Here is a 25096-nt window from a genome sequence, read left to right as displayed (position 1 = left end):
CATTCAGCCTGCATTAATACCAAACATTGCCCGCTCAACTGTCCAGGAACAACAAAGCGTTATAAAACCATACCTCAGGGACTGTGGCAGGAGTCATTGTGATCAGAAGCCAACAGACTTACATTACGTCTAAGAGCACAAACTTCTAAATTTCAATGTGGTGCATGCTACTGCTTAGCAACCATGCTAAACATTTGTGGAGTGACTCTAATGCGTCTACTGCTATGAATTGTACAGTGTGCTTATCCTTACTTCAGTCTCACATAATTAACAACATGAATGTACTAACACTTGACCAATGTCAAGTTTTCCCTTCAGATCCTCTTCTCCCTCACCCCAGTTTCATATCATAAGAGCTCACTCTTGTAACATACAGAGCCAGTAGCTTATCCTGAAGCCTCGTCACAAATAATATTATTTAAAACCAAGGCCAAATACTTTACCTACTACCTAAGCAAAACTCTCATTGACATCAACGGAAGTTTTGCCAGAATATGAACCTAAAAGGAAATATACAATTGTTTGCAATTCACACATTGCAAGATACTAAAACAGTGTACAATTTCCATTCTGTTTCACTCTGAAAGGAGATTTACAATATTCAAGGCCAGTACGAGCAGGTTTCACTGTCACCGCTCATTGTGTCTAATTTTCTGTCAGTCATTAATAGTGTCCAGTCCAGATCTTAATGAGCCAAAAGCATAAGCTTGTTGTAACAAATACCAGACTCCTTTCATTTTTACTGTCAACCTTGTGGCCACCCAGTTGCATCTACACTGCAATAAAAAAAACTCTGGCATTGAACCTCAGAGCCTGGGTTAATTGATTCGCGCTCACAGAATTCGGGCTGTGGGGCTAAAAACAGCACTGTAGACATTCAGGCTTGGTCTTGAGCCCAGGCTCTGAGAACTTTTCCCCTCATGGGATTTCAGAGCCCAGGCTCCAGCCTAAGGCCAAACATCTACACTTCATTTTTTAGCCCTGCTGCCCAAGCCTTATGAGTCTGAATCAGCTGACCCTGGCCAGCCCCAAACCATGCTGTGGTTCTTTTATTGCAGTGTAGATGTACCCCCCATATATTTCCTATGGCTTTTTCAAATTGAAGATTAAGGTTCCCGCTAAGTGATGTTTTAACGTATTTGTCCCCAGGCATTCGCTCCCCTCCAAATGGCAATGGGGCAGACGGTAATGCAAATGGATCCACAGTAAAAATAAATAAATAAAATGGCAAGCAACCCACTCCAAAACTGCTAATGGGCTCATCATTGCATGAGACACTGGCCACTTAAGGAAGAGAACATTATAATTGCTTGTTTTTAGTAGCTGTGAGAACTCGGGAGTCCAATTTTTTAATGTTTGGGCACACTCTGGATCTTACCTGAGCTACTCTCCAGAATGCGTGCTTCTTAACCTAAAAAAGTATTCTCATTCCAAGGTGTTTTGCTCTGAAGATAAAATACAACCACACTGTTCAGTGTAATACTATATGATTACCTGCCTCATCTTCAGCAAAAGAGATGATGTACTGATAATAATTATTGATAAGCCCAGGGAACACACACGTTTGTCCTGTTCCCATGCAAATTTCAGTGTACTGCCATTCTCCAGTAAAATCTTTCTCTTTCAATGACATTAAACGTCTGCAAGACAAAAAATAATTTTCAACAGGCAACTGGGACAGATACTTTTAATCTAGTAGTACCAAATGGGATAATTAAAAGAGTGCCCAATCCTGTGACGGATGTGTGCTCTCCACTCACATTAGATTCAACAGAAATGAAAGGGGATGAACATTTAATACGACCAGAAACATTAAGATACATTCGTTTCAATGGGAGTTAGGCACATCCTGTGGCTGGATAGTGCAAAGCATTAAAGATGCACCAAAATACAGAATGGTCATTTACTCTCCTTTTATGGTTTTAAATCAATGTCAAAGCCACATCCGTTCACATGTACTGACACCAAGTGAATCAGCAATATCTACTGCTGGTGTGATAATCATATACCTTCACAATAACATGGAATAACGATTACATAAAAACATGTTATGTGAGTCATCTGTAATATGCAGTAAGGGTTTGCACTCAGAATAAACCAAGCAAAGAGCAGTAAGTCAGCGATGGTTACACTGCAGAAGCATTTGCAGGCGTATGGAGCAAAAATGGAAGATTTCAGCTGGGGGTAATGCTTGCTGAGCGACTGGACTTACCCACTCATAAAATCACCAAATATGTACAGTCCATTCAGGTTTGGAGACTCACAACCTCGATAGACATAGCCTCCTATAACAGATTTCCCCATTTTGTGTGGATAAGCATAAATTGGAAGCACATCATCTGTAGGGGGAGAAGATATTGTGTCTTTCCTTGTTTTAAGTATGATACAGAATAGCTGTTCTATCGATAATAAAATTATAGATGGTTACTAGTCAGCGATGTGTACTATCAAATTCCCATCCAGATTCTTGTTCTGTGCTAAACCAACTACTGAATGGAGTCAAATTTATTTTTATTATACTTTGGCCTTTCAGGTCTCTTCTCCCAAATGGCTGTGATAACTAGGGGCTCCTTACCAAGAAACTGACCCAGTAATTAAGTGTACAAAATAATTTAATGGTGGACCTAAAGGCTCTGTGATTAGCCGCATGCTGTCATGGGAGATGCCTAGCTGTATTCCTGAGCCTGGTCTCTCCCCTCTAGAACAGGGCTACAAGCATGAAAGAAACTGTATGTTCACAACCCTGTCAGAGGGAATCTCGCATGTCACTCTGAAGTAGAGGAACTTACCCTTGAAGAGCCACAAAATAATTGTGGTGAGACATCGTGACAGTGTTGCCATATTTAATGCAAAATATTCATGAAATCACCACAAAACATCACCAGGGTAGAGTGTCATATTGTGACTCTCTAGGGCTCCATCTTAAAAGTTTCCTCACTCCCCTCCCTCTCTCCTCCCAAACTCCTGAATATAGGGACAGAGGGCATATGTATATGGGGGCAAGAAGGCATGCATTTCTCCTCTCTATCCCTCTTCTCCCACACAGCAATTGGAGAATAGGAAATTGGAGAAGGGAAACATATTTCTCTCCCCATCCTGTTTTCCCCACACTTATTTGCTGGGCATCCAAAGGGCTCAGCACTCTCCTGCGTCTCTCAGCGAGTACTCCCGTGACTGGCGATTGGCTCCAGGAGAGCCTTGAATGGCAGCTTGATACTCAACCTGCTGCACTAGAGCCTCATCTCTCTGAAGTGACCACTGGAGCTGAGCTAGAATGGGCACTGAGGAGATCTGAAGGGAATCCTAGGCAGCCCTCTTCTGTCAACAAATGTAACTCTCTGCCTTGGGAAGATGAGGGTAGTGTGGATGAGGAAAGCCAGGTGGGAAATCCCTTGTTGAGGACAAGAAACTTATTGAGCTGTTTCCATAAAGAAAGCAGTTTACACAACATAAATACCAGACCAGATCCTGAAAGCTGCCAAGCCCTTCCCACTCCCCTTAACTTCATGGCGCATTCATGTATTGTAAGGGTCAGGGCAGATGGCTATATAAAAATTATACAGCATAGCTTCCCATCTAAAGTAGTTACTTCTGAAAACTTGTTTTATTTTAAAGAATCTATGAAAGCATCAGAAACTGTTCTGAACCCACGGTGTCACTGATAAAGAGCTTCCCATTAACGTAGCTTAAGTAACTGACACACAGAAAGGCATTAAAAGGACACTTAAAAGGCTACTTTTTCAGTGGCAGAAGGAAGAGAATTCAGACTTAAAATGTGCCACATGCCTTCCAAGCCATTAACCCACATTTTATAGCTCTTAATGTCCTTTCCTATGTACCAATTCCCTTATATTTAAATTCATAGGAAGATGATGTTTACATGGCAAAAAGAAAAAAGTAAGGCACTGAACAACATAAAAACAAAACGGGCCAAATGCTTGGCTGGTGTAAAGTGGTGTCACTCCATTGGCTGCAGTGAAGCGATGCCAATTTACTCCCACTGAAGCTGTGGCCCAAAATTCAGACACATTTATGGCCTGGTGGGCCCTGAGATTTACTATGTTGACCAAACTGTAGCAGACAGCATGTGTACTGAGCCAAAGTGTTAAAAATAAAAAGTTAAGAGTGTTTTCCTTTTGGGATTAAAAAATAAATAATCACACTGCACAACAGAGTAGCCTTTTAAAAGCCGGCAGAGTAACCAATCCATGTAGGGGAATAATAGTTTGAAGAATCTATTTATGAAGCTAAACCATTTACAAGTTATGGAGATAGTAACATTTTACTGATTTATCTCAGGGGCAAGGTGTTGGATAAAGCCAATAGCTCTGACTTCCACACACTTGCATATTAGTGTAGTTTATGTAGCAAAAATGAAAATTGTCCCTCGTGCATATTTATCCAATTCACAGAACCACCATGAAAACTTGGCACAGTTTGGTATAATTAGCACCATATTTGGTTACGAAGTGGAATAGCCAGGGCATTAAAGTTCAGTTCATTTTTCTCGTAACTCAAAAATGGCAAGAGTTTTTAATGTAACTTCCCAAGTCAGTTTGCTCCCAGGATGCATATGCCAAGTTTAAACCCAAAAATATATGTTAGCAACTGCACAATCAACCTGTGAAAGCAGAAGTCAATAATGGAAGTCCAGGCACCACCCAATATCAAGGTCATTTATTTAGAGTGTATAATTACCTAGTGAGGAATTGGCGCATAGTTTCTTATCATAACAGCTGAATCCTTCCCTTGCTCTCCAGCCATAATTTTTTCCTCTCTCTATAATGTTAACTTCTTCAAATTTATTCTGTCCTACATCTCCGCAGAAAAGTCGCCCTTTCCCTTCCTTTGTATAGGGTTCGCCCCGATCGAAAGAGCAGCGCCACATATTTCTCACTCCGTATGCATAGACTTCAGGTCGAGCTTTTGGCTCACTAACAAATGGGTTGTCTGGAGGGATTCTATAAAGAGGCCCATGGTCATTATTGTCCACATTGATCCGTAACACTTTGCCTAGCAATGTTGATCTGTATTTGTTCAAAAGAGAGAGGAGAAAAGACAGCACTCTCTTAAACACATATTCTTAACCAAAGATAAGTATTTTTTTAAAAAATGCAGTCTAAGATTTCATAATTTCTATTTCAGAAAACATAAAAGTCTTTCAGTGCATCAAATATTCACGTAGTTAAAGTTTATGGGAGCCAACCTACGCAGTTTAAAGTAAGCCAGAGCTTTGCCAAGGGCTTTAATGAGGGCAGGATTTAATCTTACAGACAAAAGAAAAACTGATTTAAGTAAAAAATTAAGGGCCTGATTCTGCAAACATTTACACATTTCACTTTAAGCATCCGAGAAGATCTATAGACCTCAGTGAGACTGCTATGGGAGAATGGGAGAAAAGTTAAGTTGGCAGGTTAGCGTTTGCAGGACTGCAGCCTAAGTGAATTTATTGTTCATGAAAAATGACAGATGGGCAGAAGCCCTCTATTTATCCCCCGAATAGGTGGCAGCAGCAGTGCAAACTTCCTCACCAAGATCCAGCAGTGAGGATTAATGGGATCACCTCCAGGGTGAGGGCAGTTTCCTTGCCCAGTCAGACACTGGCCTCTTTGCTGCCAACAAGGGTGCCAGTTGTGGGGAGCTTTTTGTTATCTGGATAGTTTTACTTAAGCAACCGGACCAAGATCATCTATCTCATTTTGCATGGGCCACTGAACAGCCTTCGTATAGTAAGTACTTTTTGGGACTACCAACTTGGCAGATTTAAACTGGTGTCTTGGAAGTGAAAAGCTCTATAGCCCCCATCTAGATCCTAGAAAACTGGGCTCAGTTCAGGATATTGTGGCTAAAAATTGAGTTCGTGTTTCAGATTTTCATAGTTCTTTAAAAAACACATTAGTTACTGTTGCAATGTAAATTAGCATCATAACAACGCTTAATATGCAAAGAAAGGGTTGCAGTAACAAAGCTTCCTCTATAGTAACAAGATTTATGACAGCACTTGGTTCATTATGGCATCTATGCAACATACTGAATGTGTAATGAAAATTAAATGTGGTGCATTGTCAGCAGCTAATTTCCAAATGTAAGTATTTTGGGTGTTTGTTCCACACTGCAAAATGGCATAATCTAGATTAGGGAAGAGCTCCGTTTTGAATTATTTATTTTTAAATGAAGACATTTTGGTTTAATGGAAACATGGTCTAATAGATAAGCCACAGGACTTGGTGTCAACATATCTAGGTTTTATTACATTATGGCATGAAATTAGAACCAAAGGAATTTTCTATAATTCCAGTTATTTTTACCTTAAAAAGGCGAGAATACTGCTTTAATGCCTGTTGAGGAAACTGGAATCACACATTTAAGGAAACAATAAACATAACTAGAAAAACAGTTCCTCTCCCCTTGGCTTATCTTTTCTACTTAACCCCCCTCCCCAACCCACCCCCACACACAAAGTTGCACACACACACTTAGAGGCTCATACTTGTTTTGAGCATTTCCAAACGTCCCAAAAGGATCGCCAGCCATGCCTCCATCCCCAGTAAATATGTAAAGATAACCATCATCTCCAAAGAGCAGCTCTCCTCCATTGTGATTGGAAGCTGGCTCTTCTACCTCCAGAATTATCCTGATCAAAACCAGGAATGAAGCATTATCAATATTGGGTAACTTATAAGCAAAAGGCACAGTAGCACAATAGCCTAAGTACAGCATTTGAGACATGAAATTGTATGAGGACCAGGAAAAATACAAATCTTCCTCCACGCCCTGGTTATAGAATTTTGCTTTGTCCTTGCTCTAGAGAAATCAGAGATTTTTCTTTAACACGCTACATGCAGTGGGCCAGCTTTTGATTTCAGACACATTATTTTTTGAGCCATATAATATTGTGCACTAGTCATCTGGAATCCCAAATGGTGCAACAGGGCAGACACATTGATTTTATTATTTTAGATAAATCCACAAAATTTTCAATGATATGGAACCATCACATTGTGCAGTAAGGAACCTATGTAACCATGTTTATGATTATTACACGCAAAATGTATTCTTTTAAAATAATATTGTTTGCACTTCACACATTTCATAATTTACTGTGCATATTTTGGTTTAGCATATGCAGTAATTTTTTTTTTGTTATCCCTATCCTCCCCCTCTTTGTACCTTTTGTTTGTCATACACAGTTGTTGCTTCTCGTTTCCAGTCAGACTGTAAACTATAAGGTCCAGGACCGAGTTCTACCTGTGCATTTGCACAGTGCCCGGCACAATGTGGCTACAATTCTGATTGGGGCTTTCTGAGCTACTGCTTTACAAATATTAAATAATAACAACAACAAAGCTCAAGGCTTGAGGCACAAATTATTAAGAAGAATTACAGATGCATATTTCACTTGCTCCTGGAATCTGTACATTACCGAACCACAAACTTAAATGATTTTTAAAGGGATATCCTTAAAACATATTCATACTGTGTCAAGACAAGTATTCTGATTATTGTTCAAAGCAACACCTAACATTATTGTTAACTGAAAGAAATTTGAGGAAAGAAATCTTTTTTCAGCTGGTTTACTTTGTGCATTTGGCATCACTTTAAGTATAGCAAACAGTTAAATATAGGAAAACATGATCAAAAAAGTACACATTTTGGCAGTGGGATTCAGGGGCAAGTGTAACACTTGAAATGTATTTTATTTTCTTATTTTAAAAAACCCACTATATTTCAAGTTGACAGTCTCTCTCTAATATCTGTAAAAATAATTGATCAGATAATAACAAATCGCAGTATCTTGCATTAATGTTGTCCCCTCTCCTTCTGAAAGATCCTAAAGCGCATTGTAAACAGATAAACTAGCCATGTAGGGATCAGTTCATCCATCACTAAACTTCATCACCTCTAGAATGGAGTAGCTGTTCAAGACCACATCAAAACACTACCCAAGCGTAAAAGTGAAGAAGGATACTGTAAGTAATAGAAACCTTCTTTCTGTTCAGCTCCTCCCAAAGCAAAGGGATTCTGCAGTACAGCAAGACAAACTAGTAAACCTGAAGGCAAACAGAATAGATACATTCTCACTCTTAATGCTAATGGAACCCCACACAGGGTTACAGGCCTGACTATCCATCTCTGGACAATATTCTCAGTGAAGTCAATGGAAGCCTTGCCAAAGTAAGGACAGCAGGACCAGGGTTTGCTTTTTTCAGGTTGCAGCATGAATCTATTTTTGTAATGAACATTGTAGTAGCGACGGAAGAGGTTATAAACTTAGAGCCTGATGGATCTTCATTCAACAGGACAGCACGAGAATGAACATTTGCAGGGTTAGGCCCCTGATCCATTTCTCAAGGCTCTTCTCCTGTCCACATCTAAATTTCTTTTAAAGACTCACTTCTGCCATTCTGCCTACAGGGAACTAAGTTGACATATATAAACTGTCGTTCCTCTTCCCTGAGCCTCTGCCTGTCACTAGACTGTGACTTCTTTGGAGCAAGGATCACTCATTCTTGAGTGTTTGGAAAGTACCTAACACATTGTGGGTGCTAGCATAAAGATAATAAAATTAGTAATATTCAGTGATCTCATAAAACTGTCATTTTGAGGTCCTACTCCAGATTATAAACTTTATAAACCAGTCCTCCTTTGTCCTACATGCAAAACTTCAATTACCTTTGCACTGTAGGTGCAGAGCAACAGCAGAATCAGATTAGCTAACTCAGAAGCCATAAAACATTTTTAATAAGAAAAATATAGCTGTGCTTAAAAATAGTGCAGTTAATGTGTTTGGCCTATGCCTTAATTCCGTATATTAAGCAATGAAACACCAACATTTATGAAACCAAAACCTTACACTGCCTTCAATGATGCCTTGTTTTAGAAGAATAGGATGCTCCAATTCACTATAATGCAAACTTTTAAAATGCAGAAGATTATTACATGCAAAATGTATTATTTTAAAATAATACTGAATGCACTTCAGACATTTCCTAATTTACTGTGCATATTTTGGTTTGGCATATACAGTAATTAAAAAGTTATCTTATATAGTGTCTCATACAAATGTATCTCAAGATGTTGCACAATTATTACACATTTCTATCTACCTAAGGTATTTATAGGGTCCCTCATTACCATAGTATCTGGGCTCCTCAGAATATTTAATTAATTTATCCTCACAACACCCTGTGAAGTAGAAATGTGGTATTAATTCCCATTTTACAGATAGGGAACTGAGGCACAGAGAGGCTAAGTGACCTGTCCAAGGTCACACAGGAAGTCAGTGGCAGAGTTGGGACTTGAAATGAGGTCTCCCAAGCCCTAAACTAGTACCCCTGAACCATCCTTTCTCTGAATTTTGTGCCTATAAGAGTAATAAATAATAACAGATACTATAGCTGTGGAATTATATGACACTTCAGGGTAGTTGAAGGAGATACTGAAAGGCACTGAGAAGAGAGAACAGGTAGATTTTAGGAGGACATTTTAAAAGAGACAGATAAAACAGATGCAGTCAAAACAGAGCTATAGAGAGGCTGTCTATGAGGGCAATAGCACAGAAGAAAGCCCTTTCATATCAATGTGTGTGAGACTGTGGGGAGGGAAGGAAAAGAAGTGTGTGCTAGATCAGCATATGAAGTGGCAAGTAAGGTGGTTTTCAGAGTTTCTGCTTTAAGACTGATGAATTAAAATATTATTTTCTAATAACTTTAAATGTGCTGAGCTGATGAGCCCAAAATGTGCTCGTAACAGTGTGATTATAGGAAGAGCACGGCAAATTCAAATAAATGCAACTGTATTTATTTCATTCCAAAAGATACATATTTATTTGAATGCACAACACCACAGGAATGCAACATCACTCAGCTAAGCATATTGGGCCAAATTAATCTTTGGTGTAACATCGCTGACTTGATTTATATTGACTTCAGTGACATTCCAGTAGGGATGAATTTGACTCACACAGTGCAGAACTTGAATGTGTGGTCAAGGTTTCTCTTGCTCCTTTTTCTTTCTTACGCAGCCGTCAAACCAAGGAAATTAAATGCAAAAAACTTTATGCAACATTATAGTTCTATCTTTAGATGTTCAATGGTTAGGAAATTCAATTTTTTTTCCAGGGCAATTGTAATTCATCTACATGGAACATGTATCTTTTATACCTTAATACATACCTGTGCAAAAAGAAGCAGCTACAATTACTCTTGGGGAAAGGGTTTTGAATTTTCTGATCTTTGTACATTAAAATAAAATCTCAGTTATAAATTGATGTCCTTTTTCCCCTTTAAAGTTACAGCATAAAGAGACTAGGACTTACTTCATATAAAATTAGAATGAAAGAGCAATATTAAGCCAAATAAATCTTGTTTATTGTGTTAGCAGGCCTTTAAAAATGCATGAAATTTTCTTTGAAATCTTAAATAATTTTGACAGATAAATGTGCATACAATACCTTTCAGAACTATGGTCCAAAGTATTCATGTCATCAGGAGAAATTCTGAACTCACTTATTCGGATTCTCTCTTCAAAATGAACTTCAACTGAATAGTAGACATACACTTTACCATTAAATTTGAATTTAGGATGGAAGACAATACCTAGAAAACCTCTCTCGTCTCCTTCCCAAGGTGAGGTAAGTACGGCTTCGCTGATGTTCAGAAATGGCTTTTCCAGCCTTGACCGATCTGGGAGGTAGGTCCAAACTAAACCGACTTGTTCGGCAATGAAAAATCTGTGAGTTCCATCATGTGCATGCACCATAGCAACAGGATTCCGCAGACCATTAGCTACCTCTACTAGGCACAACTGGAGACAGCCCTCTGAATTGGCAGTCATGAACCCAAGGTTTTGATTAAGATTCTGATTTACCAGCAGGCGAGGGAAACAATAGTCCACATCATCAAGTGACAAATAGTGGCAGAACTTTGCCATATTGTTTTCCAGGGCCAATAATTCTTTGTCCATAGAGAGATAGCGAAACATGGACCTGCATTTTTGCCACACCTGCTCACAGTATTCTTGGCAAAGTCCTGCCACTGTCCGCAAGGGAGTGGAAGGATCCTCAGCATCATACAAGTGAGCAGCATAGGGGGAGCATTCCTACGGAAAGAGCGGAAACCTCAGTCACTTCAAAATGTGGCCGAAAAAATTTCACCAAAATATGTAACGTCATTTTATCACAACATGCATGTGACTCACTGTGCAAATATATTTACATACGTAAAGATCTCAGACCTTTGAAAACGATTCATCCCAACAATCAAGGTAATAACCTCAAGTACAGATGGTGGGAGCCAGGTTTCAATGAGAGTTCTCAAATGTGGATTCAGGTATTCAAGCCTGAGTGACAACACAAAAAAACTGGACCCAGGCTCATGGATATGCTTAGTGTATATCACGCCAACGTCCTAACAGAGGAAAAGTGAAGTTTTGTGTTACAGGCTCTATTGTCCAAAGATAGAGAGTCACCATCACTCTACTCCAGTGTAATGCTGGAGCAACTGCATTGAAATCTTGGAGTCACACCTGTAACTATAAAACTGGACCAACACAGAAGAATCAGGTCCCAAAATTTCCACATTGAAAGAAGCAGCAACTGAGCCATCGCTTTCTATAGCTTCCATTCTTCTTCTGCGGACAAAGGCAGGCACTGCTGTAACAGCTACATAGAGTGAGGGCCACAGGTCTGTGAGCACAAACTACATCTGAATACCCAACTACCTGACTAGCGAGTGCAAATGCATCTTGAGACCATTAAACTAGATTGTAAACTCTTAGGGTATAGAGACTATTCATGCTATGAGTAGGGCTGTACCAAATTCACAGCCATGAAAAAAAAACTACGGTCTGTGAAATCTGCTCTCCCCCCGTGAAATCTGGTCTTTTGTGTGCTTTTACCCTAATCTATACAGATTTCACTGGGGCTCCTGACCCAAAAGGGAGTTGCAGGGGCAACGCCAGGTTATTTTAGGGGGGTTGCAGTATTACCACGCTTACTTCTGCGCTGCCTTCAGAGCTGGGCGGCCAGAGAGCGGCGACTGTTGGCCAGGATCCAAGCTCTGAAGGCAGCACCCCACCAGCAGCAGTGCAGAAGTAAGGGTGGCAATACCATACCATGCCACCCTTAGTTCTGCGCTGCTGCCTTCTGAGCTGGGCAGCTGGAGAATGGTGCCTGTTGACCGAAGGCCCAGCTCTGCAGGCAGCAGCTCTGCCTTCAGAGCTGGGCTCCCGGCCAGCAGCTGCCGCGCTCCAGCTGCCCAGCTCTGACAGTAGCACTGCTGCCAGCAACAGCGCAGAAGTAAGGGTAGCAGTACCACAATCCCCCTGCAATAACCTGGCCCCTCCCAACTCCTTTTTGGGTCAGGACCCTTGCAATTACAACACGGTGAAATTTCAGATTTAAATAGTTGAAATCATGAAATTTATGATTTTTAAAATCCTATGACTGCAAAATTGACCAAAATGGACCATGAATTTGGTAGGGCCCCAGCTCTGAGATGTTACAGTGCCTATCATGAAAGGGTTCCAGTCCAGATTGGGCCCTTTGGTAGCTACTGCAACACAGATAAACAACAGTTTATGAAGATGCCCTGCTTAAGAACTGAATCAAATTCATATAAGGGTTATCTATCATGAGCACATTTTCTTGACATAAGAAGTCACTTAAATCCAGAAAATTACTTGTCTCTTACAAACTGACCAAAACACCCAATTCTCTTGGTTTTCAGGTGTTTTTTCTTGTCAAGTAATAATATATTACTTTCCACTTCTGATGCACCTTCCAGCCAAAGATATTAAAGTGCTCTATAACAATGCAATAAGCCTCAGTTGGTAAGGATTTTTAATTACAAGTGATAGATAAGTAAATTGAGAAAAAGAGAGGAAGAATGATTTATCACATATCACTAAGCCAGTCTGTGGTATAGCTGGGAAAAGAAACCAACTCTCTTGAATAAATCTGTGCTTTAATTATAGGGCCACACGTCTCCTAAGCAAAATGGGCTTAATTTAAAAAAAACAACATACAGATTAGGTCATTAGTCAATGATGAAAAGAAAAAACATCCAAGATACCTATATTTAAATTAGCTGGTAAATATACACAATTGTACTACACACAATATTTCATTTTTATAATAGTTCTGGCATCTCCCATAATAAAGCAAGGGACTATGTAACAGATCTGGTTAGTGTATAATAAGATTTCTTATTATGTCAACCTATTCATTGCAAAATGAAGGTTATTATGCTGATTGCCCTTCAAATGAACAGCAGTTAATGTGAAAAAAAGGAGATTCAATGAGACAAAACACCAAAAGTGCATCCACAGATTAACTGCACACCAATTCACTTATGCAAATGTAAAAGTGTGCAAGGCATAGCAGATAAGATGGCATATTTCCTAGTGCATTTGTTGTGGCCATGATTGAAAATTTGGTCTTAAAAGTCAAACCTTAATACAAAACAGCAAGAGAATTCCAACTTAAAACTATTATAGCATTCATACTGGCCACACATGCATAGCTCACATTGACATCAATGGAGTTTCACACGCGTATGGAGAAGAAAACAGACTCATGTTAAATGCTGTAGTACATATGGTTCTCTGACAGGGTATCTTACACTCCATATGCACCAGACACCAATATTTTGGTTTCAATACAGGAGATAAAAATGGCATAGAAGCATGAATGCCTAATTCCTTTGTTACTGTGTTTGATCCTTAGGGCTTGTCTATATGACCTGCTCGATCGATGGGCGGCAATCGATCCAGTGGGGATCGAAGATGCGATAAATCGACCGCTGAGCACTCTCTTGTTGACTCTGGTACGCCACCAGGGCGAGAAGCACAGGTGGAGTCGACGGGGGAGCGTAAGCCGTTGACTTACCACAGATCTAAGTATGTCAACTTCAGCTACATTATTCATTTCGCTGAAGTTGCGTAACTTAGATTGATTCCCCACCCACAGCGTAGACCACGCCTTAGTCTTAAGTCAGTGTTAATAACAGAAGATATTGTGGATAACCTTATATGCAAGTCATAACACATCTGTGGTGCCATTTGTATACACACAGTAACATCCCATTGGAAGTGATGTACAAAAGATTAACGACCAGCCAGATTCTGCACTGAACCATGTTTCTGTAGTATTTTCCACTACTAAAATGCTCAAAGTTGGGAGACCTTCTGATTCTGAATCCGAAACACAAGACGCCTGATCTTGAAATTCTTTGCTTGTGAATCAAGTGGTGCATCCAACCCCTAATGCTACTTTATTTGTTGTGTTCAGTTAGTTATAACGTTGACTGACTTTGCACTGAATTCATGGCACAGCATGACCAGCAGATCTACATTCTCTTCTACAAATTACAAGCTACACTGTTTTATTAATGCTTTTAATTGAACTCTTCTAGGTCTTGATCCAGAGCACATGGAAGCTAGTGGACAAGACTGGGCAGGCCAATACCATGATAAGAATTGAAAGAAACACTGTCACTAATTTAAGTAGCTGGCTGGATATGTCTCAGTTATTTAGGCAGCTAACTTACAGAGTTACAAAAAATATTTACCTAAGGATTGACATTAATTGCAACAATTAGAATCAGGATTTGGTACTCAGATCCAGCAATGATTTACCTGTGGTATCAGTCTGGCAGTTCTGATGCAAGTTTTGAGAAAAGTGTTCTACTTTCCACTTAAACTTTGATATTTCTTATCAATTTCAACCTAGGAAGCACAATACTCTTACTTTTAAAAATTATATACTTATTTAGGAGGTTGTAGTTTAATGGGAATCAAAGCCTTTGCCCTCCATCTCTTTACAAAAGTTTTCAGCAGGCTGTACCCATACATGTAATTATTTTCACTTTATATAGTTTGTCCTCAGCCCCTTCCTTGCTGCTTTGCAGCACTAAAGCAGCCTTAACTGGTCCCTTGAAAATTTCACCTGTGATGGAAAGCTTTTGAACAGCATAAAGCAGGGATTGGCAAACTTTGGAACGCAGCCTGTCAGGGAAATCCGCTGGTGGGCCGGGACCATTTGTTTACCTGCAGCATCCACAGGTTCGGCTGATCACAGCTCCCACTGCCTCGGTTAGGAAGGGGACGGGTAGCAGGGGGTGCAGTGTCACCTGGCCAAGTGGGCGCTGCGGGAAGGGAAGAGGAAGCAGGGGGTGCAGTGTCTCCAGGCCGAGCGGGCCCTGCGGGAAGGGGAAGCGGAAAGGGAGCAGGGGGCCTGGTGTCACCGGGCGGAGCGGGCGCTGCGGGAAGGGGAGGGGAGCAGGAGGCGCGGTGTCATCGGGCAGAGTGGGCACCGCGGGAAGGGAGGGAGGAGCAGGGGGAGCGGTGTCACCTGGCCGAGCGGGCGCTGCGGGAAGGGGAGGGACACCAGGGGGCGCGGTGTCACTGGGCTGAGCGGGCGCTGCGGGAAGGGGAGCAGAGGGCGCGGTGTCACCGGGCCGAGCGGGCGCTGCGGGAAGGGGAGCAGGGGGTGCGGTGTCACCGGGCCGAGCGGGCGCTGCGGAAAGGGGAGGGGAGCTGGGGGCTTGGGGTCACCGGGCCGAGCGGGCGCCGCGGGAAGCGGAAAGGGAGCCGGGGGCGCGGGGTCACCGGGCCGAGCGGGCGCCGCGGGAAGCGGAAAGGGAGCCGGGGGCGCGGGGTCACCGGGCCGAGCGGGCGCCGCGGGAAGGGAAGAGGAGCAGGGGGCGCGGGGTCACCGGGCAGAGCGGGTGCTGCGGGAAGAGGAGCAGGGGGCGCGGGGTCACCGGGCAGAGCGGGTGCTGCGGGAAGAGGAGCAGGGGGCGCGGGGTCACCGGGCAGAGCGGGTGCTGCGGGAAGAGGAGCAGGGGGCGCGGGGTCACCGGGCCGAGCGGGCGCTGCAGGAAGGGGAGGGGAACCGGGGGCGCGGGGTCACCGGGCCGGGCGGGCGCCGCGGGAAGGGGAGGAGGAGCAGGGGGTGCGGTGTCACCGGGCCGAGCGGGCGCTGCGGGAAGGGGAGGGACACCAGAGGGCGCGGTGTCACCGGGCCGAGCGGGCGCTGCGGGAAGGGGAGGGACACCAGAGGGCGCGGTGTCACCGGGCCGAGCGGGCGCTGCGGGAAGGGGAGGGACACCAGAGGGCGCGGTGTCACCGGGCCGAGCGGGCGCTGCGGGAAGGGGAGCAGAGGGCGCGGTGTCACCGGGCCGAGCGGGCGCTGCGGGAAGGGGAGCAGAGGGCGCGGTGTCACCGGGCCGAGCGGGCGCTGCGGGAAGGGGAGCAGAGGGCGCGGTGTCACCGGGCCGAGCGGGCGCTGCGGGAAGGGGAGGGGAGCCGGGGGCGCGGGGTCACTGGGCCGAGCGGGCGCTGCGGAAAGGGGAGAGGAGCCGGGGGCGCGGGGTCACCGGGCCGAGCGGGCGCTGCGGGAAGCGGAAAGGGAGCCGGGGGTGCGGGGTCACCGGGCCGAGCGGGCGCTGCGGGAAGGGGAGAGGAGCCGGGGGCGCGGGGTCACCGGGCCGAGCGGGCGCTGCGGGAAGCGGAAAGGGAGCCGGGGGTGCGGGGTCACCAGGCCGAACGGGCGCTGTGGGAAGGGGAGGGGAGCCGGGGGTGTGGGGTCACCGGGCGGAGCCGGCGCCGCGGGAAGGGGAGAGGAGCCGGGGGCGCGGGGTCACCGGGCTGAACGGGCGTTGCGGGAAGGGGAGCTGGGGGCGCGGGGTCACCGGGCCGAGCGGGCGCTGCGGGAAGGGGAGCCGGGGGCGCGGGGTCACCGGGCCGAGCGGGCGCCGCGGGAAGGGAAGGGGAGCAAGGGGCGCGGGGTCACCGGGCAGAGCGGGTGCTGCGGGAAGGGGAGCCGGGGGCGCGGGGTCACCGGGCCGAGCAGGTGCTGCGGGAAGGGGAGAGGAGCCGGGGGCGCGGTGTCACCGGGCCGAGCGGGCGCTGTGGGAAGGGAAGTGGAGCAGGGGGCGCGGTGTCACCGGGCCGAGCGGGCGCCGCGGGAAGGGAAGGGGAGCAGGGGGCGCGGGGTCACCGGGCCGAGCGGGCGCTGCGGGAAGGGGAGAGGAGCCGGGGGCGCGGGGTGACCGGGCTGAGCGGGCGCCGCGGGAAGGGGAGAGGAGCCGGGGGCGCGGGGTCACCGGGCTGAGCGGGCGCCGCGGGAAGGGGAGCCGGGGGCGCGGGGTCACCGGGCCGAGCGGGCGCTGCGGGAAGGGGAGCCGGGGGCGCGGGGTCACCGGGCCGAGCGGGCGCCGCGGGAAGGGAAGGGGAGCAGGGGGCGTGGGGTCACCGGGCAGAGCGGGCGCTGCGGGAAGGGGAGCCGGGGGCGCGGGGTCACCGGGCAGAGCGGGCGCCGCGGGAAGGGAAGGGGAGCAGGGGGCGCGGGGTCACCGGGCAGAGCGGGCGCTGCGGGAAGGAGAGTCGGGGGCGCGGGGTCACCGGGCCGAGCGGGCGCTGCGGGAAGGGGAGAGGAGCCGGGGGCGCGGGGTCACCGGGCGGAGCCGGCGCTGCGGGAAGGGGAGAGGAGCCGGGGGCGCGGGGTCACCGGGCGGAGCCGGCGCTGCGGGAAGGGGAGAGGAGCCGGGGGCGCGGGGTCACTGGGCCGAGCGGGCGCCGCGGGAAGGGGAGAGGAGCCGGGGGCGCGGGGTCACCGGGCTGAGCGGGCGCCGCGGGAAGGGGAGCCGGGGGCGCGGGGTCACCGGGCCGAGCGGGCGCTGCGGGAAGGGGAGCCGGGGGCGCGGGGTCACCGGGCCGAGCGGGCGCCGCGGGAAGGGAAGGGGAGCAGGGGGCGTGGGGTCACCGGGCAGAGCGGGCGGTGCGGGAAGGGGAGCCGGGGGCGCGGGGTCACCGGGCAGAGCGGGCGGTGCGGGAAGGGGAGCCGGGGGCGCGGGGTCACCGGGCAGAGCGGGCACCGCGGGAAGGGAAGGGGAGCCGGGGGCGCGGGGTCACCGGGCAGAGCGGGCGCTGCGGGAAGGGGAGCCGGGGGCGCGGGGTCACCAGACCGAGCGGGTGCTGCGGGAAGGGGAGCCGGGGGCGCGGTGTCACCGGGCCGAGCGGGCGCTGCGGGAAGGAAAGGGGAGCCGGGGGCGCGGGGTCACCGGGCCGAGCGGGCGCTGTGGGAAGGGAAGGGGAGCCGGGGGCGCGGGGCCACCGGGCCGAGCGGGCGCTGTGGGAAGGGAAGGGGAGCCGGGGGCGCGGGGTCACCGGGCCGAGCGGGTGCTGCGGGAAGGGGAGCCGGGGGCGCGGGGTCACCGGGCCGAGCGGGTGCTGCGGGAAGGGGAGCCGGGGGCGCGGGGTCACCGGGCCGAGCGGGTGCTGCGGGAAGGGGAGAGGAGCCGGGGGCGCGGTGTCACCGGGCCGAGCGGGCGCTGTGGGAAGGGAAGGGAAGGGGAGCCGGGGGCGCGGGGCCACTGGGCCGAGCGGGCGCTGAGGGAAGGGAAGGGGAGCCGGGGGCGCGGGGTCACCGGGCCGAGCGGGTGCTGCGGGAAGGGGAGCCGGGGGCGCGGGGTCACCGGGCCGAGCGGGTGCTGCGGGAAGGGGAGAGGAGCCGGGGGCGCGGTGTCACTGGGCCGAGCGGGTGCTGCGGGAAGGGAAGGGGAGCCGGGGGCGCGGGGTCACCGGGCCGAGCGGGTGCTGCGGGAAGGGGAGCCGGGGGCGCGGGGTCACCGGGCCGAGCGGGTGCTGCGGGAAGGGGAGCCGGGGGCGCGGGGTCACCGGGCCGAGCGGGTGCTGCGGGAAGGGGAGAGGAGCCGGGGGCGCGGTGTCACCGGGCCGAGCGGGCGCTGTGGGAAGGGAAGGGGAGCCGGGGGCGCGGGGTCACCGGGCAGAGCGGGCGCTGCGGGAACGGGAGCCGGGGGCGCGGGGTCACCGGGCCGAGCGGGCGCTGCGGGAAGGGGAGAGGAGCCGGGGGCGCGGGGTCACCGGGCAGAGCGGGCGCTGCGGGAAGGGGAGCAGGGGGCGTGGGGTCACCGGGCAGAGCGGGCGGTGCGGGAAGGGGAGCCGGGGGCGCGGTGTCACCGGGCCGAGCGGGCGCTGCGGGAAGGGAAGGGGAGCCGGGGGCGCGGGGTCACCGGGCCGAGCGGGCGCTGTGGGAAGGGAAGGGGAGCCGGGGGCGCGGGGTCACTGGGCCGAGCGGGCGCTGTGGGAAGGGAAGGGGAGCCGGGGGCGCGGGGTCACCGGGCCGAGCGGGTGCTGCGGGAAGGGGAGCCGGGGGCGCGGGGTCACCGGGCCGAGCGGGTGCTACGGGAAGGGGAGAGGAGTCGGGGGCGCGGTGTCACCGGGCCGAGCGGGCGCTGTGGGAAGGGAAGGGAAGGGGAGCCGGGGGCGCGGGGCCACTGGGCCGAGCGGGCGCTGTGGGAAGGGAAGGGGAGCCGGGGGCGCGGGGTCACCGGGCCGAGCGGGTGCTGCGGGAAGGGGAGCCGGGGGCGCGGGGTCACCGGGCCGAGCGGGTGCTGCGGGAAGGGGAGAGGAGCCGGGGGCGCGGTGTCACCGGGCCGAGCGGGCGCTGTGGGAAGGGAAGGGAAGGGGAGCCGGGGGCGCGGGGCCACTGGGCCGAGCGGGCGCTGTGGGAAGGGAAGGGGAGCCGGGGGCGCGGGGTCACCGGGCCGAGCGGGTGCTGCGGGAAGGGGAGCCGGGGGCGCGGGGTCACCGGGCCGAGCGGGTGCTGCGGGAAGGGGAGAGGAGCCAGGGGCGCGGTGTCACCGGGCCGAGCGGGTGCTGCGGGAAGGGAAGGGGAGCCGGGGGCGCGGGGTCACCGGGCCGAGCGGGTGCTGCGGGAAGGGGAGCCGGGGGCGCGGGGTCACCGGGCCGAGCGGGTGCTGCGGGAAGGGGAGAGGAGCCGGGGGCGCGGTGTCACCGGGCCGAGCGGGCGCTGTGGGAAGGGAAGGGGAGCAGGGGGCGCGGTGTCACCGGGCCGAGCGGGCGCTGTGGGAAGGGAAGGGGAGCCGGGGGCGCGGGGTCACCGGGCCGAGCGGGCGCTGTGGGAAGGGGAGCCGGGGGCGCGGGGTCACCGGGCCGAGCGGGCGCTGCGGGAAGGGGAGAGGAGCCGGGGGCGCGGGGTCACCGGGCCGAGCGGGCGCCGCGGGAAGGGGAGAGGAGCCGGGGGCGCGGGGTCACCGGGCCGAGCGGGCGCCGCGGGAAGGGGAGAGGAGCCGGGGGCGCGGGGTCACCGGGCCGAGCGGGCGCCGCGGGAAGGGGAGCCGGGGGCGCGGGGTCACCGGGCCGAGCGGGCGCCGCGGGAAGGGGAGCCGGGGGCGCGGGGTCACCGGGCCGAGCGGGCGCCGCGGGAAGGGGAGCCGGGGGCGCGGGGTCACCGGGCCGAGCGGGCGCTGCGGGAAGGGGAGCCGGGGGCGAGGGGTCACCGGGCCGAGCGGGCGCCGCGGGAAGGGGAGAGGAGCCGGGGGCGCGGGGTCACCGGGCCGAGCGGGCGCTGTGGGAAGGGGAGCCGGGGGCGCGGGGTCACCGGGCCGAGCGGGCGCTGCGGGAAGGGGAGCAGGGGGCGCGGGGTCACCGGGCCGAGCGGGCGCCGCGGGAAGGGGAGAGGAGCCGGGGGCGCGGGGTCACCGGGCCGAGCGGGCGCCGCGGGAAGGGGAGAGGAGCCGAGGGCGCGGGGTCACCGGGCCGAGCGGGCGCTGTGGGAAGGGGAGCCGGGGGCGCGGGGTCATCGGGCCGAGCGGGCGCTGCGGGAAGGGGAGCCGGGGGTGCGGGGTCACCGGGCCGAGCGGGCGCTGCAGGAAGGGGAGCCGGGGGCGCGGGGTCACCGGGCCGAGCGGGCGCCGCGGGAAGGGGAGCCGGGGGCGCGGGGTCACCGGGCCGAGCGGGCGCCGCGGGAAGGGGAGGGGAGCCGGGGGCGCGGGGTCACCGGGCCGAGCGGGCGCTGCGGGAAGGGGAGCAGGGGGCGCGGGGTCACCGGGCCGGGCGGGCGCCGCGGGCGCGGTGTCACCGGGCCGAGCGGGCGCTGCGGGAAGGGGAGCAGGGGGCGCGGGGTCACCGGGCAGAGCGGGCGCCGCGGGAAGGGGAGCAGGGGGCGCGGGGTCACCGGGCAGAGCGGGCGCCGCGGGAAGGGGAGGGGAGCCGGGGGCGCGGGGTCACCGGGCCGAGCGGGCGCTGCGGGAAGGGGAGCCGGGGGGCGCGGGGTCACCGGGCCGAGCGGGCGCCGCGGGAAGGGGAGAGGAGCCGGGGGCGCGGGGTCACCGGGCCGAGCGGGCGCTGTGGGAAGGGAAGGGGAGCCGGGGGCGCGGGGTCACCGGGCCGAGCGGGTGCTGCGGGAAGGGGAGCCGGGGGCGCGGGGTCTCCGGGCCGAGCGGGTGCTGCGGGAAGGGGAGCCGGGGGCGCGGGGTCACCGGGCCGAGCGGGTGCTGCGGGAAGGGGAGCCGGGGGCGCGGGGTCACCGGGCCGAGCGGGTGCTGCGGGAAGGGGAGCCGGGGGCGCGGGCTCACCGGGCAGAGCGGGCGCCGCGGGAAGGGGAGACGAGCCGGGGGCGCGGGGTCACCGGGCCGAGCGGGCGTTGCGGGAAGGGAAGGGGAGCAGGGGGCGCGGGGTCACCGGGCAGAGCGGGCGGTGCGGGAAGGGGAGCAGGGGGCGCGGTGTCACCGGGCCGAGCGGGCGCTGTGGGAAGGGAAGGGGAGCCGGGGGCGCGGGGTCACCGGGCCGAGCGGGCGCTGCGGGAAGGGGAGCCGGGGGCGCGGGGTCACCGGGCCGAGCGGGCGCCGCGGGAAGGGGAGAGGAGCCGGGGGCGCGGGGTCACCGGGCCGAGCGGGCGCTGTGGGAAGGGAAGGGGAGCCGGGGGCGCGGGGTCACCGGGCCGAGCGGGTGCTGCGGGAAGGGGAGCCGGGGGCGCGGGGTCTCCGGGCCGAGCGGGTGCTGCGGGAAGGGGAGCCGGGGGCGCGGGGTCACCGGGCCGAGCGGGTGCTGCGGGAAGGGGAGCCGGGGGCGCGGGGTCACCGGGCCGAGCGGGTGCTGCGGGAAGGGGAGAGGAGCCGGGGGTGCGGTGTCACCGGGCCGAGCGGGCGCCGCGGGAAGGGAAGGGGAGCAGGGGGCGCGGGCTCACCGGGCAGAGCGGGCGCCGCGGGAAGGGGAGACGAGCCGGGGGCGCGGGGTCACCGGGCCGAGCGGGCGTTGCGGGAACGGAAGGGGAGCAGGGGGCGCGGGGTCACCGGGCAGAGCGGGCGGTGCGGGAAGGGGAGCAGGGGGCGCGGTGTCACCGGGCCGAGCGGGCGCTGTGGGAAGGGAAGGGGAGCCGGGGGCGCGGGGTCACCGGGCCGAGCGGGTGCTGCGGGAAGGGGAGCCGGGGGGGCGGGGTCACCGGGCCGAGCGGGTGCTGCGGGAAGGGGAGCCGGGGGCGCGGGGTCACCGGGCCGAGCGGGTGCTGCGGGAAGGGGAGCCGGGGGCGCGGGGTCACCGGGCCGAGCGGGTGCTGCGGGAAGGGGAGCCGGGGGCGCGGGGTCACCGGGCCGAGCGGGCGCCGCGGGAAGGGGAGAGGAGCCGGGGGCGCGGGGTCACCGGGCCGAGCGGGCGCTGCGGGAAGGGGAGCCGGGGGCGCGGGGTCACCGGGCCGAGCGGGCGCTGCGGGAAGGGGAGCCGGGGGCGCGGGGTCACCGGGCCGAGCGGGCGCTGCGGGAAGGGGAGAGGAGCCGGGGGCGCGGGGTCACCGGGCAGAGCGGGCGCTGCGGGAAGGGGAGCCGGGGGCGCGGGGTCACCGGGCCGAGCGGGTGCTGCGGGAAGGGGAGAGGAGCCGGGGGCGCGGTGTCACCGGGCCGAGCGGGCGCTGTGGGAAGGGAAGGGAAGGGGAGCCGGGGGCGCGGGGCCACTGGGCCGAGCGGGCGCTGTGGGAAGGGAAGGGGAGCCGGGGGCGCGGGGCCACCGGGCCGAGCGGGTGCTGCGGGAAGGGGAGCCGGGGGCGCGGGGTCACCGGGCCGAGCGGGTGCTGCGGGAAGGGGAGAGGAGCCAGGGGCACGGTGTCACCGGGCCGAGCGGGTGCTGCGGGAAGGGAAGGGGAGCCGGGGGCGCGGGGTCACCGGGCCGAGCGGGTGCTGCGGGAAGGGGAGCCGGGGGCGCGGGGTCACCGGGCCGAGCGGGTGCTGCGGGAAGGGGAGAGGAGCCGGGGGCGCGGTGTCACCGGGCCGAGCGGGCGCTGTGGGAAGGGAAGGGGAGCAGGGGGCGCGGTGTCACCGGGCCGAGCGGGCGCTGTGGGAAGGGAAGGGGAGCCGGGGGCGCGGGGTCACCGGGCCGAGCGGGCGCCGCGGGAAGGGGAGAGGAGCCGGGGGCGCGGGGTCACCGGGCCGAGCGGGCGCTGTGGGAAGTGGAGCCGGGGGCGCGGGGTCACCGGGCCGAGCGGGCGCTGCGGGAAGGGGAGAGGAGCCGGGGGCGCGGGGTCACCGGGCCGAGCGGGCGCCGCGGGAAGGGGAGAGGAGCCGGGGGCGCGGGGTCACCGGGCCGAGCGGGCGCCGCGGGAAGGGGAGAGGAGCCGGGGGCGCGGGGTCACCGGGCCGAGCGGGCGCCGCGGGAAGGGGAGCCGGGGGCGCGGGGTCACCGGGCCGAGCGGGCGCCGCGGGAAGGGGAGCCGGGGGCGCGGGGTCACCGGGCCGAGCGGGCGCCGCGGGAAGGGAAGGGGAGCCGGGGGCGCGGGGTCACCGGGCCGAGCGGGCGCCGCGGGAAGGGAAGGGGAGCCGGGGGCGCGGGGTCACCTGGCAGAGCAGGTCCTGCAGGTGGCTGGCGCAGGCGGCGTAGTCAGTCTGGGCCAGGCGGCCGCTCAGGCTGTAGTACCGCTTCATCAGCGCCCGGTCCTGCTCCACGTCGCAGCAGCCGAAGTCCGAGTACTGCACGCAGAAGTCGAGCGGCTGCGGCGGCCTGAAGGGCGGCTTGAAGTCCAGGCACTGCGGGTGGGGTCGCACCTGGCCTAGCCCGGCCAGCAGCAGCAGCGCCAGGAGCGGGGGCCGCGGCCCCGGCTCCGGCCCGGCCCCCCCGGGACCCGGCGCCGCCCTGCCATGTGCCATGCTGGGCGTTGGGCTCAGTGCGGGCGGCAGCCTGGCCCCCGCCCGCTCCCTCGCCCCGCCAGGGCGGGCTCGGGTTATGCAATCCCCCGGGCCGCCCCTTTGGCTGCACGTCGCCCGGCCGCTCCCACCCCTCCGGCGCTCGGGGCAGCCTGGCTGCGCCGGAACCCAGCGGGCCGGCAGAGGCGATGCGCCGGCGGCTGGGGCGGGAGCTGGCCGGTCCCGCTCTCTCCTGCTAACGGTGCCCTAGGGCCGGGGGCCCCGGCGTCAGGCTGAAGCGCCGCCCCGGCTCTGGGCAGAGCCAAGAGCAGCTGCAGGGAAGGAAGCGCACGTAGAAGAAGCAATTTTCGCAAAGAAATATGGGCTGCGGCTCCCGGGGGGGCAGCTCCACATAGCTCAGGGCTGTGAGCATTTCACCCCCCAGCCTATGGCGACACATAAAACCCCACAGAGACATAGGTGCTGCTGCGGCCCTTCCGATATTACAGCCACCGGCGGGGTTCTCCCAACTCCACCTCCACAAGAGGCCATGGCTAGGAGAATTCCTCACTCCAGCTGGCACTGTCTACACCAGGGACTCAGTCAGTTTAGCTACCTGGGGATTTTTCACACCCCTGCGCAAAGCTGGGTCAATCTGATTTTGTCCTGTTGTCCAGCCCTAAGAGATGTATTTAGGTCAATTTAACCCCCAGAGTAGACACCCCAAGGTGGATGGAAGAATTCTAGCTACGGCCTTTCGGGGAGGTGGATTAACTACAGCAATGGAAAAAGCCCTTCTGTCACTGAAGCGAGTGTCTATGCCACAGGTTGCTAACCCTCCCAGATTGGCCTTCTGGAATCGGCCTCAATCTCCCGGAGCAATCTGGGAGATTTTAATAGGCCAAAAGTCCAGTTGGTGGGGCTAAGGCAGGCTTCCTACCTGCCCTGGTTCCGCGTGGCTCCCTGAAGCAGCTGGCATGTTCCTGCGGCTCCTAGGTGCAGGGTCAATCAAGGAGGCTCTGCATGCAGCCCTGCCCAGAGCACTGGCTCTGCAGCTCCCATTGACTGGGAACCACAGCCAATGGGAGCTGCAGGGGTGGGGTCTCCAGGCAGGGGCAGCGTGCCGGGCCGCCTGGCAACCCTTGAGCCAAAGTTCCTGG

General features: G+C 55.5%; 1 protein-coding gene across 4 annotated transcripts in view; it reads right to left on the bottom strand.

The window, feature by feature from the left end:
• Nucleotides 1-24155, bottom strand: part of HHIPL1 (HHIP like 1) — a 39657-nt gene extending 15502 nt beyond the window's left edge. The window contains exons 1-6 of one of the 4 annotated variants that reach the window (XM_073349623.2): nucleotides 23652-24155; nucleotides 10454-11100; nucleotides 6491-6634; nucleotides 4699-5027; nucleotides 2213-2339; nucleotides 1495-1640 (exon numbers count right to left, since the gene is read on the bottom strand). In XM_073349623.2, the coding sequence (XP_073205724.1) occupies nucleotides 1495-1640; nucleotides 2213-2339; nucleotides 4699-5027; nucleotides 6491-6634; nucleotides 10454-11100; nucleotides 23652-23960 (1702 nt within the window). In that variant the 5' untranslated portion in view covers nucleotides 23961-24155. The remainder of the gene's footprint in view (nucleotides 1-1494; nucleotides 1641-2212; nucleotides 2340-4698; nucleotides 5028-6490; nucleotides 6635-10453; nucleotides 11101-23651) is intronic. The other 3 variants (XM_073349622.2, XM_073349620.2, XM_073349621.2) reach the window with 3 other exon arrangements.
• Nucleotides 24156-25096: the final 941 nt, after the last annotated feature.

This window comes from Lepidochelys kempii, chromosome 6 (genome assembly GCF_965140285.1).
Source record: "Lepidochelys kempii isolate rLepKem1 chromosome 6, rLepKem1.hap1, whole genome shotgun sequence".
In the NCBI taxonomy this organism is placed as follows: domain Eukaryota; kingdom Metazoa; phylum Chordata; order Testudines; family Cheloniidae; genus Lepidochelys; species Lepidochelys kempii.
This window is presented reverse-complemented; position numbering and strand designations above follow the sequence as displayed.